We start from the raw sequence: 17,496 nt of genomic DNA on the forward strand, positions 1-17,496 counted from the left end.
GCCAAAGAGATTGTTTACGTGCTTCGGTGCTGCTGTTTTGGTTAGCAAACAAGTTCAAGTAGTCATGACCTCTTGAATTCGCGCGAATCGCGTCTGATCAGAGATGACTTGCTAACAAAAAGTTTATGCCCACTATAAGCAGTTTTATTTCAGTTTTATTGCATACATAAATAAATAAATAAATCCACCTTGTACTGTGGGGGGAACTGCTGTATGTACTTCATATAAGGCCTCGTTGTTCTCCACACACAAACATCCGTTTTCCCGCGCTTCAGAGGACCTGTTGATGCGTTCACTGCACCTTTGGCAGCCAAAGACACCCCCCCCCCCATCCCCAACACACACACACACACACACACACACACACACATGCACACCGCTGCGCGTGATCGAACACAGCGGCATGCTGACATTTTACACGCTACACATTCGCCACCGGTGTCAGCAGGGGTATCTCACACTCTCTCACACACACACACACGTTAAACACACACACATGTATATATTGACGCATGCAACTCTGTTGCAAACGCGAAGATATTTTGCAGGGAAACGAGCAGGCAGCCAGTGAAAGTGCAAACACTGATTCATGCACAGACATGTCAGTTGTTAAACACACACTTAAAGGAGGACACGGTGAGTGGAAACACAGCTGCAATGCGTGTTTTTCGACCTGCGTGTACAGTTAAGACTGTAATGTTATGGCATATTCCAGGACGTTCAACTTGATTCAAACTGCGCTACAATTGTGCGCTACTTTCCCTGCACGCACTTGACATAACATCGCGCCGTAACTACCGACAACACCCTTCAAAGCAACGCCGAATTGACAGTCGGGATGCGGCAAGAGCCGGGTGGAACGTTGTTGTATCGTCGCGCACTCCGATGTCGGCGTTCAAGGGTGCGAACGAGAAAGACGCTGAAAAAGCCAGAGTACTGTCGTGCGCCATCGCTGCGCGCGAACAACTTGTGCCAACACCCCCCTTTGCGCTCTTCCACAGCAACCCTCCGACTTTTTCTCTTTTTTTTTAAAGAGCTGCGTGGTAAACATTGCGACTACGAATGCATGATAACTTACCTTTGAGGAAGAAGACCATTGAAATCACGACAAGAGAGAGGGAGGGAGCGAGAGATCCGCTTGCCGTGCTCGCCATGTTGGACACCTGCTGGAGACTGGCGGTGTTAGATCACCTAGAGAGGGCCACGGGATGGAAATGTGCACCCATGAGGAGAAGAGAGGGAGGGGAGAGAGGAGGGGACGGGCGGTGGGAGGAGGAGGAGGGATCAAACGTTGAGTGTGCCATCATCAAGCATTCTGCATTATGTTGCGAAAGACAAGCAGGACTCTGCCTGCATTGCACACGGAGACTATTCTTGTGTTTTATTGACGAAATAAAGTTGTGAGTTTAATGTAAACTATAAGTATAAGGTAATATATGTATATATATATATATATATATAATATTTTTTGTTTATATTTTTGAAACTATTATTATTATACTTCTTACATTGTTTTTATGACGTAAGTTGTTTGTGTGTTTGTAAGTGAAAAAATATATTTACACAATACAGTATACACCTCAGTGCTTTTCATTTATTTACTGTTACGGCCCCCTGGGGGAAGAAAACCTTTTGCGCCCTCCCACCATAACAGTAAAATAGTCAATAATTGTGACCTCTGCATCACATGGATCCTTATTCACAATAAAGAAAACAAAGAAAAATAATTATAGATCAATGTACAACTTTATTATTATTATTATTATTATATTGGCTGAAGTTAAATGACAGCTCCACAGCCACCTACTGTGGTGGATGTGCAATTACACTTTATTCTAGCATGGAAAAGAAAAAGAAGAAAAAAAAACGTTCTCTGGGGTCATTGATGCCCCTGCCTGGCATTAACCCCACCCCTCTATTTGAGAAGGACTGATTACATATATAATACTGTATGCATTTGTGTTATATATCACATAAGAATAGACATAAATACACTCTAAAAACAGTTGGGTCAAAAATGGACCGATCCGCTACTTGGGTCAACCCAACTTTGAGGTAAGAAATGTGTCTTTCGGCATAAAACAACTCATAAATGTTGGTCAGATCCTTTAATTGGGTAAAAAAAAAAAGGGGGGGGGGGGTCATTTTGTATAAAACAACCCAGAAAAAAAATGGGTTAAATTGGCCCATAAAGTGGATCGGTCCATTTTTTTAAATCCATAATTCGGTTATATTTGACCCAACTGTTTTCAGAGTGCATATACAGATATATACTGTATACCCCATATGTACATACTGTATATACTGTACAAATGTACATATGTTTCTAATATGTAATCTAAATGATCAAACATATCGAATCACCTCTGAATATGATTCACTGCAGCTCCACAACCACAATAGTGGATGTGCTACTGTAACAGCAACACATCTATGACATGAGCATTAGTATCAACAATATTTGTATTGGCTGTCATTACATTGCGGAGGCGTACTTAATCAAGTGACCGGTGGTCTATCAAGAAAGACAAAGTGCTATTTTATTAAAAGAAGAAAAAAATGGAAAATGGAAATATGGCGGGAAGTGAGGCTGTTTGAATGGTCACCTATCATGCTCAAAGTAACTACAGACTGCCCCCTGTCTTTTACTGGGGTATTACACTTTAAAAATGCACCTCTGCTGTCGTTCTAACATAAAACAGAGGCCTGGATCACAGTCGAATCGCAAAAAAACTCCAAGAATAATTAACACAATGTGTCTTCTTTTCATAAAAGTTAGCACACTGGGAATTGGAAACGTTGGGGGAGCGTGACGATCTCCACGCATCCAAACGCCACAAAAGGCCGCTAATTGCGCAATCTATTCGGCGGGGCCCGCCGTGTCAGTCCTCATTCCATGGATGAGCAGATAGCATTTACAAGTTCACTGCTCGCTCTCTTCTCTCTCTATCTCTCTCCCTCTCTCTCTCCATAGAGATTGAATTGCGCACATCAAATTTATTTCAGATGTTATTATCTGCGGCGGCTTGCCAGTTGCCGGTTCTGCCTGCCACTCATTCACTCAATGTCTCCACAAGGTGTTTTTAACATTACACACACGCACATACCGCCAAAGGGAGCAAAAGTACTCACACTCTACTTAGATATTTGAGTAAAATCAGAAGTAGTGATTCAACTTCCATCTTTTAGTAAAAGTAAAAACTTTAAAATGTGTTTAGGTACAGGAAAAGAACAACAACTATAATTTGCAAACAATAAAGGTTTTGATATAACTTGTCACAATGAAAAAATGCTTCATTCAAACTTATTGGTCAAGTTTTTCATTGAAATGGGACAATATGTGAGTTTGCGGACATGGTGGACATTTTTGGCTAACTTTAGTGCTAACGTTAGCATCAGCTAGCAAGCGGATTGTGTTCTTTTTACCAAATGTATTTCTAATTTCTGAAATGTTTAGTGATCATATTTCACTATGACTGAGTGGACATATTAATGTTGACGATATCCAACTATTCAGATATGATGGAAATTCTGAAATATAGTAAATATTTATTCTGCAACTGACAACTGTTTCAGCCTACTGTGAAGAAAGACAAAATGATGACTGAAACCATCAGTTTCTAAAGCGGGTGGACAGCAATTTCAGGGACACTTGTTATATCAAACTTCTTGTGAACAATAAAATCATGTAAAAAAATATATATAAAAAAAATATATATATATATATATATATATAATAACCATTTATCAAATGGCATATACTATATATACTGTACATGCATTGGTGCAAATATCACATTTGGCTGCTTGTAATAAGACCTCAGCAATTTTTTATTCTGCTACATTTTATTACATAGTGCCCAAACTGGAAAAAAAGAAAGAAAAACAATTACGCTTCATGTTGCATGTTCGAGCTAGAAAGTGTTGGCTTCAATTTTATGCTATCAAAACAACATTTTCTAAAGTTGTGAACTGCTAAATTGTCTATTGGTAAAAAAACAAAAATACATCCTTGTATGTTTTGCGTCATCGTCGATAATGCCCCCCGGTTCACATTCCTCCAATCAATCACTCAATCAGTCAGACAAGATCTTAACTGCGGTGTACTTTTTTATGTTGAATCATCATTGGCGGATGTTGCAAGTGTGTACAGTGGGCCTGTTACGACAAAGTAAAGAGTACAAAGTGCAGATATATGTTTTCGAATGTAGAGAGTCCAAGTAAAAAGAAAAATCAGATCAAGCACTGATACCTGAAAAAAATCACTCGTTTCGTAACAATGTAAATGTAGTTATGCAGCCCCCAGCCAGGCCGCTACAAAGTAGGCTATTGCTCAGCAAGAGGCTGCCGGTCAAAACTTCTTTTTTTTTTCTTCCCCGCAGGCCTTTTAGTGTGACAATTGCTTTTGTTCTCCTGGATAACTTTTTTTGAAATTCCTGTTACAAAATGGAAGAGAATAGGAATAGGGTTCCTGGACCCAGCAGGATGAATAATGGATAGGAATGGATCAGATGACTGAACGGCTTCATCTGGCTCCTCAGTAGTAATGGCCCACCACAGATACTCTCACACAATTTATGTCTGAGCAGAGGATGGCTGAGTAGCCTGCAAAATAGCTGAAGATGAGCATAAGTGGTGGACAGATCCATCCAAATATTGATATCAATGTTGATATTGGTTAGTTTCAACATCTCTCTTGAATGCGCTGCTGCCCGTTCATCAAATATCGGCAAATAGAGTAAAATCAAGATTTTAGCAATCTTCCAAAGTGCTTACATTTTCAAATCATCACTTCCACCTTCCTAGAAAATCACAATGTCCCACCATTCCTGGGCTATATTTTCGCATATAGGCCTGCGGGCTATTTATGTGATTAAGTGTCATTTCAGCCATCAGTCAGCTCGTACCTTTTGGAAACACTGGTTTCAAATTAAGTCCCGCCTTCCCGTCCTGTCGGATTGGACGGTCTTTGCCTGACTGTTGACGCACTATTGTGTGACGTAGACATCAATCATTCCATCGGATTGTTTTTCTTGTGTTTTGCTTTGGTAGCATGTCCAAGTAGCCACACACAGACATGGGGCTTTTTCATATGAACTCCCGTCAGCATTTGCTTTTTCAATTAGTGTGAAAAGTGACAATAAAAGATTTTTCTCTCTCCCGGGTCTATTTCTTGGTTTTAATGTTTGATTAGAAATGCAATGGTTTTAAATTAAGATTTCTTCCCCACTCCACCCGCTCCCCACTCCACCTCTTGCTAAGGGAATCAATCAAATTAGCGGAAATTGAATTATTTGAGATGCTAATCTATTTAGGCAAAAACCGTTCACCATGAAAATGTTTTGCTCCTGTTGTGAAGGGAAGAATAATTGAATCAGAGACTTGCAAGTGACCCCCACCAACCAATTCCCACCCCCCATGCACAAATATTAGAAGATAATAAGCGGGAATGGGTGTGTACAATTTACAACAGACAAATGTAGTGGAGCACCCCAAAAAAGTTCACGAGGCTCCTGCTCAGTAAGCACGTAGCAGTGGTTCTCAAAATTTTACATATTGCCTAAAAAAATAAAACAATAAATAATGATGCAGAGGTTATACTCCTAAAAAAAAAAAAATTGTATTATTGTAAGCTCCTGTAAAATAATTCATGGTTTGAACATTAAGCGCTGGTGTGCCTCAAGGATCCATACTCAGTCATAAGGTTTTTCTAACTTTTATCAATTATTTTTGATTCGCTGCTGCATTTTTTTTGTGTGAAGATCTTTCCAAAATGTCCTTTTATTGTAGTCGTTAAGATAATGTCAGTGACTTATTCCAGTCTGATTTGGATGCATTTTATCAGTGGCCTAGTACCAAGCGTTGGAAAGAGCAGACGGAAAATGCTTGGCTACGCTAACCCAAAATGGGACTTTCAGGTAGGCGGCATTACAGGCACTTGGGGATAGACTTATCTTATCTAAACTTAACTTTTTACACCAATGTTCGACAATAGAAAAGAGGTTAAAGGCTCGTCTTATTTTTGCTAGACGTTATCTATAGTAACGTTGATAAACAGCTCAGCTGTAACAAATTGCTGTAGATCAAACATAAAACACAATAAATAAAATGGCAAAACAATGAATAAATACTTTTTAAAAAATCCTGCAGAGTCTCCTCAATGTCCAAACTGTGACCGTCATTATGATGATAGCCTGCAGTTCCGTCAGTGGCCTGCTGGCGGTCTCCACCTGCTCCACATGGTCAGATTCCCCAGATCAAGGAGAGAAGAAGAGCATTTATCTATATAGTTGTTTGTTTGTTTGATTGTGAATAAATAACAATTGTATTTAAAAAGCTAAATTATAATTTAATAGTAATTTCAAAAGGAAAATATTATTTATCTATATATATCTATATTTATTATTTATTTATCTGGCCCATGCAGCACCTGTTTATTTTCAGAACCAAATGTGGCCGCAAAAGAAACAAAAATAACAAACAAACTCACATCTGAAATACATTATACTTAAAACACTGCCTTACAGACCCTAAAAGGGTCTCTGCCACCATATATGTCATGTATAATATATGTGCTGTACATTCATATGATGGAATAAATAATGTGCCAAAAATGTCACATAAATATGTTTCCGACGTCATACAGTGAAACGGCTTTTATAAAATCCCTCCCTTTCACGATATCCCCACCAACCCAGGAAATGATATTCCAAGAATAACACCATAGGTCATCAATTCTTGATGCCTTTGATGTGCGAAACACGTGCACCAGTAGCAAGTATGCTACCTCTATTGCGCAAATACACATTTTGAATTTCCTATACACTTTCTAGTAAGACAAGTCAGTGGCTGTGAACTGTAGACAATAAAAAAAACGATTGTTGTCATTCCACCTACTGCACATTAGAACATTCTAGGACTCCCACTTTACATTTTTAGGCCTCTTGAAGCCATTTGGCGATCGTCAGGACGATTATCGACTTGTAACCCCCCACGTGCATTTGCTTCAAGTGATCCATCTAATTCTATAAACTGCGGTCTCCGTCTCATACGCACCACTTTAACAAAAATAAAGTCGAGTAGAACTCCTCATCAACATCACCGGTCCTGTTCAAATGTGGTCCATTTGCATTAAGTATCATAAAATGTATCCTGGAAGAGTTTAGTGCTGCATCAAATACAATATTTCCTCGAATAACACACATGCTTGAATGCGGTAATCCCCATCCATCGGAGGTTCACAGTTTGCTATTTTGCAAGTTTAAAATGATAATAATAATAAATAGTCCAATTTGTTTGGCACTGTAAATTTGAAAGCAGAATGAACACTGGAAGTATTTCAGCGCAGCATAGTTTTTGCTGAAGATTACAGAATGTCAGTCCTCATCAACCCTCCTTTTACGAGTAAAAAACAAAACAAATTTGATTCTGCCTTTTTCCATTTTATAATCAACAAGAGAAAAAAAAAGGTACGTTGCACAAAATACTGCCGTTTCTCACAGTGGACTCACAAATTGTGCTCATGTCTTTGTTGATCTAAAAAGGAGAAACGATGCCACCTACTGGTGGCTGTGCATTGCTAAAGTTGTTTTAAGTTTGAAATTTACAGTGGAGCAGAATCAGAAAGTATGGTCAAATCTACCTAAAAGTTAAAAATAAAAAAATATAAAATCATTAATATACAGATAATAAAAAATATCATTACATGCCAGGATCAATGTAACTATTTCAATTATAACAAAAACATGATTAATTATATTTCACAATTTAATTTATATACTGTACATTTAAGTACTTATTTAGTTTGCTTTATATTTCATTTTAGCAAAACTTTTTAGCACGTAATTAATGTAGTACTGCTATTCTGATGGTCAATGGTAGTGAATGGGAAAAAAATATGACATTCAAGAATCTGATTTAAGCAATGTTTAATGCACTGGATGCATTGATCACTGCCTTGATTTAATGTTATGTTTTGTTTATTTTTCTCCTGTTAAAAATGAAACAAAATTCACTTTCGATGGAATTGAGACCCAAACAGATAAAATGATGACAAGATTTTTGTGATTACCATATGGTCGCCCAGCTGCAGCCGCGCTGGTATAAACCGAATAGACATGACCAATTGAGTCCAAATCTAAAAGTGCTACCAGTCCTGACAGTAACATTTTATCTGCAATATAACCAGATTAGCATTTAGTTTTACTTTCAGTATAATAAAAGCAACAAAAACAAAAACAAAATGCATTGGATTATAACTCATTTGCTTATATGGATGTACCTACAATAATAATATGCACCTGTTGCCATTTTCTATGGATTAAAAAAAAAACAGTCAACTCCAAGAGTGCTGAAAAACTATTCAACTTCAAGTGTTATGGCCCCGCATAACAGAAATAATTAGCAATTTTCCGACATTTAACTGACAGCACCGTCTGTTTGCACAATTTGCTGAAGAACATGTTAAAAAGCATCAGGGGTCGTGCTGGGGAAGAGACCGAGTGCATCTTTGTGCGCGTTTGAGGACATAACCAGAATTCCTCTAAATAGCATTAAATTCCCGATGGAACAGGACACATTTGCATATTAATTAGAGGGGGGAAAATGCTTGCATAAACTAAGCTTTCATCTCCTAAAATCCAGATGAAAGGCACCCGCCGGGAGGCCACCATGTCTTGCCGGGTGTCTGGGAAAATGTCCCAAAACTTCCGATGGTACTCTTTCAGATTGTTCATATTTACAATTTATTCTTATATGATTATATATGTATACAGAGAGTGTACACACATACTGTGCCTCTTGCTATAAGAAACTGAGATGAAGATAATCACTAAAAAAACAACTACTACAAAAAAAACAGCCATTGTCACCTACATGGTAAAAATAAATAAATAAATGAAATGAAAATTGGGTGAACTCAACATTTCAAGGAATCAAACTTGACTATTGAGTTGGGCAATTCAACTATGTATTACACTACTTTACTAGTGCTGTTAGATTCCACTTCACAATAACGTTCTATTAAAATGACATTTCACTGCTAATGACGTCTCGATGGTGCTGACTTGTTTATTCAATATAGATTGTAAAGTAAGGAAAACGATGACATTTATATGCAATTTAAAAAAAAAAAAGAAGACGCCCCATTTGTATCCAAACAGTGATTTGATGTCTACATTTATGCTGGTTGCAAACCTAATCTAAAATTGTTCACACAAATCATATTAAGCTTACAAATGGGCCTGCGCAGCCTGTTAAGGCATGTTTTCATCCACCAATTTGCTGACTGAATTATTGAACAACAAAACAGGACTGGGCGAGAGAATGAAAGATGGCTTTGGTTTACACCGTGACCTTAATTATAAAATAAAACAAATTACGTGTGCACTGGTCTGGTATGTTGCCCTAGTTAAGTTCAGGTCAACATTAAACAACAGTGAGCCCCATCAGAATAGCACTACTGCATAAAATATATAAATAAATATATGAATAAATTAATTAATTAATTAATACATACATATACATATTAAATTTTAATTAATAATAATTGAGCACCTACCATCTCTAACACACACACATATATATATATATATATACACATAAATACACACACATATATATATATATAGGAAAACAAATACTAAAACTTATGCTAAAATGAAATATAAAGCCAATTAAATAGGTAATTAAATGTAAAACAATTTAATCATGAAATATAATTAATAAAATGTTTTTGTTATGATTGGAATAATTACATTGAATCCATGTAGTGATATTTTTATTATCTGTATATTATATTAATATTTTAAAATCTTAAACTGTTCATTTGTGGACAAAATTACATATTTAGGTAGATTTTAACATACTTTATTCATATTATATTTTTAAATATAATTAATATTCGCATTTTCTATATTTGTAAATAAAAATATGAATGTGATGTATTCATGATTCGGATATGACTTCATCATTTAATTAATTTAATATACTACAATGGCAGCAAATAAAATGATTGGGTTATGTAAGATTCAAATAAAATAATAAATAATAAATAATAAATAATAAATAATAAATAATAAATAATAAATAATAAATAATAAATAATAAATAATAAATAATAAATAATAAATAATTATATGATGATGATGGTTTTTTTTTTTACCCCTAAATGATTAACATTTCAGCTTTTTAAATTATACCTTTAATTAATATTGCAATTATCTATTCAAATCAAGTTATTTAATTTCGCCCACATTAAAAAATAAAATAAAATACAGGCCAAACCTCTCTCATTGCCTCATTACCACTACATCCGCAATAATAAACATGTTGTTCAATGAATACCTCTCATGTGTCATTAGTGTCCAAATATCACTGAACAAAAGGAGCAACACACTGCAGGTGTTATCTGGACGAATGAATACTGACTAATATCAGATATCTTTATTAAAACATGCACAGGTGCCCAGTCCAGCACCTGCCTATTCAACAGTCACACGCTTGTTCATTAAATCTTCTAAGCCTTCTTTTTTTCTTTTTCTTTTTTTCTGCTCCCCTTTCCCCTGTCAGTTATATCTCAGCTTGGCAATAACTCAGCTGAGGACGTGAGCGATAGCAGCACCATGCCGACCCTTTTCAATTAGTTTGTGAGATGAAAAAATATATATATAATCCTCATCCTTCACGCCAGGATGCTTTCACAGATTATAAGCAGTGTGTATTAATCATAGAATTTATGAACAAGAAGCTTGCATAGCGCTGCCAGTCACTTCTGTGTGTGTGTTCGGTAAGAAAATTAGGCGTTGAACTGTGTGCTTTTATTGTCTTTTATTCCGTACAATAGGTACTATATATACAGTACCTCCCCCCCCCCCCTTCGCAGGCCAGGCTGATCCATATCCATATACCAGGATCCACCTATCGAAGATCTCTTTTTCTGTACAGTAGTATATTAACCAAGTCCTTCATGTGTCTTTTTGGATGGGAGGTTTAATTAAGTTAAGCCAAAGTGACATGTTGCACCACTGACATGAAGGGACACTAAATTGATGAGGTCTCATTTCTCGAACCGCTCAAAAATGCACCTGTGGAAGTCATCTCGTGTTTGTCAGTATTTCTTAAAAAAAAAAAAAAAAAAAAAGTCAATTTAATGGATTAATAGGGGCGATCCATTTTCGAGAATTGTCACAATAATTAATTGCGAAGTGGCGAGTGTTTTAACTGCAGAGAAACGGTGTGACGAATCCACGCTATTGGATTGAAAGTTAATGGGCCAGGTGAGCGCGTGGAGACAACCCAGCCGTCAAGACAGTTTAATTCATTAGCGCGCATACAGATTTCTGCAATCCTGCTCCTTCTCTGTCAAAAATTGAGAGGTGGGGTGGGGGGGGGGGGGTACGTAACATAAGGGGCATTTTACAGTGTTTATATTTATACGATATCAAAGCAGAAGGATGCCATTGTCTTGCACCGTTGGGCGTAAGAAAGACACCCACGATAATGCAAAAACAGTCAAAAAGTGTCTTTATTCTATTTTTAATTTAAAAAAAACTTTCACTATACATTACTTGAAAAAAAAAAGCACTTCCATAAAAGTATTAGCAAAACCAGTTGTGATTTTTTTTAGGTTAAGCGAAGTTGTCGGTGTCTGCTGAAAGTAACTAATTAAGTCACTAGTTACTTTTAAAACAAGTAATCAGTCAAGCTACTTTTTCAAGGTAAACGTGGCAACACTGTGTTGCACTCTGCGAATTACAAGGATCATTATCGCTGAGAAGTGACTAAATGAGCACGGCTATGGAATGTGAAAGAGGTCACGGCAGCCATGCTAACCGCTAAAATGCATCCTAAAGTAAATCGTTGTCATGATTTATGGGGTATCTTTCCACCACTTCTGTCATAATAAACCACATGCAGCCTCAAATCCATTTTTATCAAACACCGGCTTCATTTACAAATTAAACCTACAGCAATATACAACAAATTCTTAAATTGTTGAATTCAAGAGTCACATCTGTCAAGTTTGTCAACGTTTTTGTCAGGCTAGTTCTCAAAGTGTGGTAGTGACATGCGGGCTCCCTCTAGTGGTAAAAGAATCACCGCACACGTACAGTTCAGGTAATTTCAGTGCAAGTTCAATATATTTGCAGTCAGTCTAAGTACTTTGTAGTATTAATTAAACACGTATTTAGGTACATTTTTACATCACTTTTATGTGCAAGACAAATTAATGGATTCATTTTTAAGGTCTTCCCTCCTTGACTGCAAAGTATATATTTATCAATACATTACTCTGTGGAAAAAACACCCTTGGAGAGCATTACGTCACGCCGTTGAATCAGTCGCGTTGAATGTGGTTACGACGCCCCCACGTGTCAGAAATGGCACATTACGGGCATAGGCACTAATGACGTCATGCCTTGTGTTCTTTCGGAGCTGCCTTCATCTTTTTTTTCTTTTTCTTTTTTTTTTTACACTTGGTGGCAGCAGATACCAAATATTGTAAAATAGAGCGCTATACATTTAGACAAATACAAAAGAACCTTTAAAAACTAGAAAAAGGTTTAAAAAAAAAAAAAAGTTATAACAAGAAAGCTGTTTTTGTAGATGATAATATGTCTTCAGTAATATGATAAAAACCCTCATTTAAAAAAACTGAAAATCTTTTTTTTTTGTATAGTCAAGACGTCATGATTAAAATAATTAATTTTACTTTCAAAATTATGATTTGTTTCTCTTCAAATAAACAAGTTACATTAATGTCACTCAAATGGCACCGTCCTTGCGATGACCCCTAACGATCACATCTTGTAAATCTTAGTAGAATGGCCTGTGCATGTCTACTGGTGCATGAGTGGACCCCCATTACATAATGAATATTCATAAGGCAGAGCTCAAGTGTGTGTGGTTGCATGTGAGCTTAGTCGGACTCCATATATGTGCCTACAGCCTACATAGATTCATATTAATGCTTCACAAAGATGCCCAATGTGTGCATGTGTGTGTTTTTGTTTTTCCTCTACCACGTCAGATGCTTACAACAATGACTCTACTGTGTGACAGTACACACGCAAAGTTACTAGGCTATATTTTAGACTCAGGTCAAACTTATAGAAATCAATTCATTGAACGCATTTTAAGTGTAAGACAGTTATTTTCACATGCATTTCCAGTGGCTGAAATGTTTCTATAGGAAGATGTATCGAAATATAATGCTGAGAGTCAGCAGGAAGAAGAGTGTGTTTCTTGGTCAAACTGTGCTGAGCATATGAGAAACGTAGACACGCCCCTATTTTTCCCATGACCTGAAAACTAATGTGTTCATATGGCCATGATGCCGTCTGCTACACTGCTGATGTGGTGCAGGAAGAATTTTCTGCATTGGATAATATTCATATAAAAGATCATATAGATTAGAAAATCACAAAATAACGTGATGTATAGACTGTAAGTGCACAAGGGAATAATTAAAGAGTGGGTTAAGGGGTAGATAGTATCTGGAATATTGGTTATAAGAAAATCTGATTTTGTCATAAAATGTCCATTTTATTCTTGTACGATTACAAATATTTTCTCCAAAGATTATTATTATTATTATTATTAAAATTAATGTATTGCTTACGTTAAGATTCTGACTTTTTTCCACGCAAAATTAAACCGTTCTCTTGTATGGTTACATATAAAAATTATTATTTTTGTGACATTCTATTTTTGTGTAACATCACAAATATCTTTTCATACAATTATAACTTCATATAATAAATTAATAACTCATAACATTACAACTATTGTACGATATGTGGCAGCAAATGTTGTCGTCTGTATAATGTTATGACATTAAAGATTGAATCTAGCTACTGTACTTTGGTATTTTGGTCAGAGTACAACTTTTCCCCTTGGAATTATTATTATTTTTTTTAATTCTCATAACAATTTTGACTTAATGACTTTCTGTAAAAAATACTATTTTATAAATTAACTTAAATTATTTTATTATCTCTAGTAAAATTAATTTAAGATTCTTATTTTTTAAAGAATATTAGTTTCTTGGAAAAGTGCAACTTTATTTCCATTAAAGGGGAAGTCAACTCCCCGAAAACAAAACAAAACAAAAAAGATTTTGACAACAATATGTTCTATGCAGCCCCCCTAGTCTAAATAGTGGCAAAATGGCCGCCCCGAGATGGAGAAAAATTGCTGGATTTTGCTTCATAACTCATATTAAACAAATATAATATTAATCAGAATGTCATGACTAGACTCGTGAGGTCACATATAACATATTATTGTCAAGAAATGTTTAAGGTTGACTTCCACTTTAAAATTGTGACTATTCTCATAACATGATGTTTCTTAAAATAATACAACTTCATTCTTGTAAGATTAAGATAATTATTCATCTTTTACTGTGAGATAGAGATTTTTCCTTGGACATAAAAATTCAACTATGTTCATTTCTACACTCTATACAGTTTATACTATGTCAGATGATGTCATCACTGAGAATTTTAAAGTTTTAATTTGTGTGTCATTATCACAACATATTCACAATGGGAATCTCAGGTAAGAATAAAAACATGAACCTGAACTTCAATCTTTTCTATTTCCGTTTCAGCACAAGATGAATATTTGTGGATATAAATAAAACACTAGCAAGGTGACCTGAAATTGAAAACAAACGACATCATGTGCTCTGCAGCTTCACAGCACACCGTATAAAAACATTTCAGTGCACTATATTTGGAGGGCATTTATGAGTCATCGACTGCCTCTTACCTTTCGCACCTATGATTCAAACATTGGTCAAATCACTGCACATTTTGCCCCAAATCCACCACCTCCGCCCTGTAGCATTTTCACTCTGAAACAATTTTGGGAGGAAGAAAAAAAAAGAAGGGAGGAATTGCCATGAGATGGAAGGACGCCGAACGGAAGTTTTCCCTGTGATGTCTTTTCAGTCGACCCACAGGTTGTGTTGGCTTTCATTCAATTTTGGCTCATTGCTCCTCTCTGCCAGCCAAAGGCACAAATCAAAAGCAAACTGCACCCTCACAGAAACCAAATGCTACAGAAATTCCCTGCCGAGCAAGTAAACAACATCCTCTCTCCTCTTGCATCACTGACTGCGCTGGTATCAGTCATTGGGGTCGTAAATACAACACAAGTTGCCCACTGTTGATAGATTTCAAATTGATTTAATCAATTATTATTATAATTTTTTTAAACAATAGTTATAGTATGGAAGTACAAAGGCAACCTATGAATTGTTTTGCATACCACACTGCAAAAATGACAATGCAATTAATTTACAATGCAACTGTAAAAGGACGAACACTGTGTTTAATTTACAGTAAAGTAGAAAAGTTAAAAGAATCCCATTTCCCTGTAAAATGAACATAACTGTAGACTACAGTATGACTTCAATGACTGAGCCAGATTTAATACTCAAATTGGCGTCGGCCATTTTGCATTTTGGCTGTTAGCTACGAGAAAGAGACAGAAAGACAAATGCCAAAGAAAAAGGCATGAGCTAGTAAATCAGGCTAAGCTAAACGTTGCTATCCAATGCTGCAGTCATTTTCTAGGATCTCCTCATGTACCGTCGAGCGAAAAGCTGCCGGCACTAACCTTGAAGATAAAATTTAATGCATACAGTGGTTCATATGCTTGCATTCATGATGAGCCTACAGATGTAGTGAGTCGCACCATTACAGTCACGCATCAAGGTTGCGTCCCCTATATAGCTTTTATGAGTTTTTACAACCTCTAAAGTCTTGATTTTAGCAGCTCCACTAGGTTTATTTGCAGTTCATGGGAAATCTGTAGGGGCCTTACACCAACAGATGCAGTGCACTAAACTATGACAATTATATATATATATATATATATACTGTATATATATATATATATATATATATATATATATATATATATATATATATATATATATATATATATATATATATATATATGGCGGAGTAGTTATTTGATTAATTATGTGTGTACATTTATCAGATGCACAGCAACTCTGCATTGGAAACAGGGAAAGCAAAACCAACTCACCAGATGCCTAAATAATGTATTTTATATTTAATACAGAGGAGTGATATAATATTGATGCTTGGGCATATACTGTCCTTGCATCTCTGTCTGATTTCCTGTTTTTCATATGCAAATTTATCAAATGGCCTAAATATATGCATGGGGTGGTTCTGAATGAGCCCTATGCACTCTGCCTGGCAAGTAGTCAAAAGAGTTTAATGTATTTCCTCCCGTGCATCATCCATTGGGGAAAAAGTCATTCCATGTGGTAAAATATAAAATATGATACCAATGTAGCTTTAGCACAAAAAAATAAGACATCTGTAAAGCTGCAGTCTACAAAGGAGGAGAAAACAATTGTACATATGTATTATTATTATCATTTGAATACACTTTAAATCTAAGACTGTAAGTATGAATCTGCAGCGAGCGTGGCCCTTAGAGTAAAGTCAGCAATGGTTCAGTAATTTATGACTTGAGTTGCCCTTTCACAGATTCATTTTATAACTCATTTGCAGTCCCAAGAAGCAGTGTATTTCTTTATACTCACTTTTTTTTTTATTCTCCTACTTGTTAACATTCACTAGACCTTATGTTCTTCTTTGTATTGTATTTATGTATGTAGACTACTCATTATAAAAATAAGAGTAGCCTACAGTGCCTTTAAGAGTTCACTCAGTTCAGACTGAAGCACGTAAATGAAATGTCTTGTGATACAGGCTCAGTGAAATTTGTGACAAGACTGGTGAGGAAAACATGCAGCCGGATGTTTACATGTCAATAAAGACAAGATGTTACCCTAAAAATTCTCATCACAACTGCAAGATTATCAAATATTGGCACGTGATAGCTGTGCTTATTTAATCTTGAGCTCGGATTTACTTGAAGAAAATAAAAGTACATCTTAATAATAATCAATAAAAAAAATTGAGAGATTTTTGAACACATAAAGGTGCTACTCTCTACTATTTGAATATAACTATTGGAGACAATTGTATGCACCTATTAGGGCCCACATCAGGTCCGTCTTTTATTTGTCAGTCACAGGTGCACTATTTAACGGGAGGTGCATCGTCCCTGCCTCGCGCATTGATTCGCGCGTGTGCGCAGGCTCGGCTTGTCAGTCACACTTTGAACGGCGCTGTGGCGCTCATCATCACCATCAACCAGCGACTCGCCCTCCTCCTCCATCCTCCCGCTGACCGCCGAACGAGCCACACGGAGCGTTTCAATTTTAGGATGAACGCCTTCTGAGGACTAGAGCCCACCGCCACACATCCGAGGGCGACTCACACAACCGCCGTTGGGGGAGAAGAGGAGCCTAGCCGACGAGTCATTTCACCGTTCGAGCGCTCGCCTCAAGTGGAAGGGGGTGTGGGGGGACTTTGCCATGGTCCGGTCGGGGGACATCTTTGTAGCCCTGCTTCTTGTGGGCTGTGCGGGTAAGAGACTTTT

General features: G+C 36.5%; 2 protein-coding genes across 14 annotated transcripts in view; one reads left to right on the forward strand and one right to left on the reverse strand.

The window, feature by feature from the left end:
- The window catches only part of LOC144051863 (cell adhesion molecule 1-like), a 321,818-nt gene that overhangs the window by 188,109 nt on the left and 116,213 nt on the right, over window positions 1-17,496 (reverse strand). For all 4 annotated transcript variants that reach the window (XM_077565411.1, XM_077565408.1, XM_077565410.1 and 1 more), the window contains one exon: window positions 1,079-1,191. In XM_077565411.1, the coding sequence (XP_077421537.1) occupies window positions 1,079-1,154 (76 nt within the window). In that variant the 5' untranslated portion in view covers window positions 1,155-1,191. The remainder of the gene's footprint in view (window positions 1-1,078; window positions 1,192-17,496) is intronic.
- Window positions 17,161-17,496, forward strand: part of ncam1b (neural cell adhesion molecule 1b) — a 68,002-nt gene continuing 67,666 nt past the window's right edge. For all 10 annotated transcript variants that reach the window (XM_077565400.1, XM_077565393.1, XM_077565401.1 and 7 more), the window contains exon 1: window positions 17,161-17,483. In XM_077565400.1, the coding sequence (XP_077421526.1) occupies window positions 17,432-17,483 (52 nt within the window). In that variant the 5' untranslated portion in view covers window positions 17,161-17,431. The remainder of the gene's footprint in view (window positions 17,484-17,496) is intronic.

The sequence above is a fragment of the Vanacampus margaritifer genome, chromosome 5 (assembly GCF_051991255.1).
Source record: "Vanacampus margaritifer isolate UIUO_Vmar chromosome 5, RoL_Vmar_1.0, whole genome shotgun sequence".
NCBI lineage: Eukaryota > Metazoa > Chordata > Actinopteri > Syngnathiformes > Syngnathidae > Vanacampus > Vanacampus margaritifer.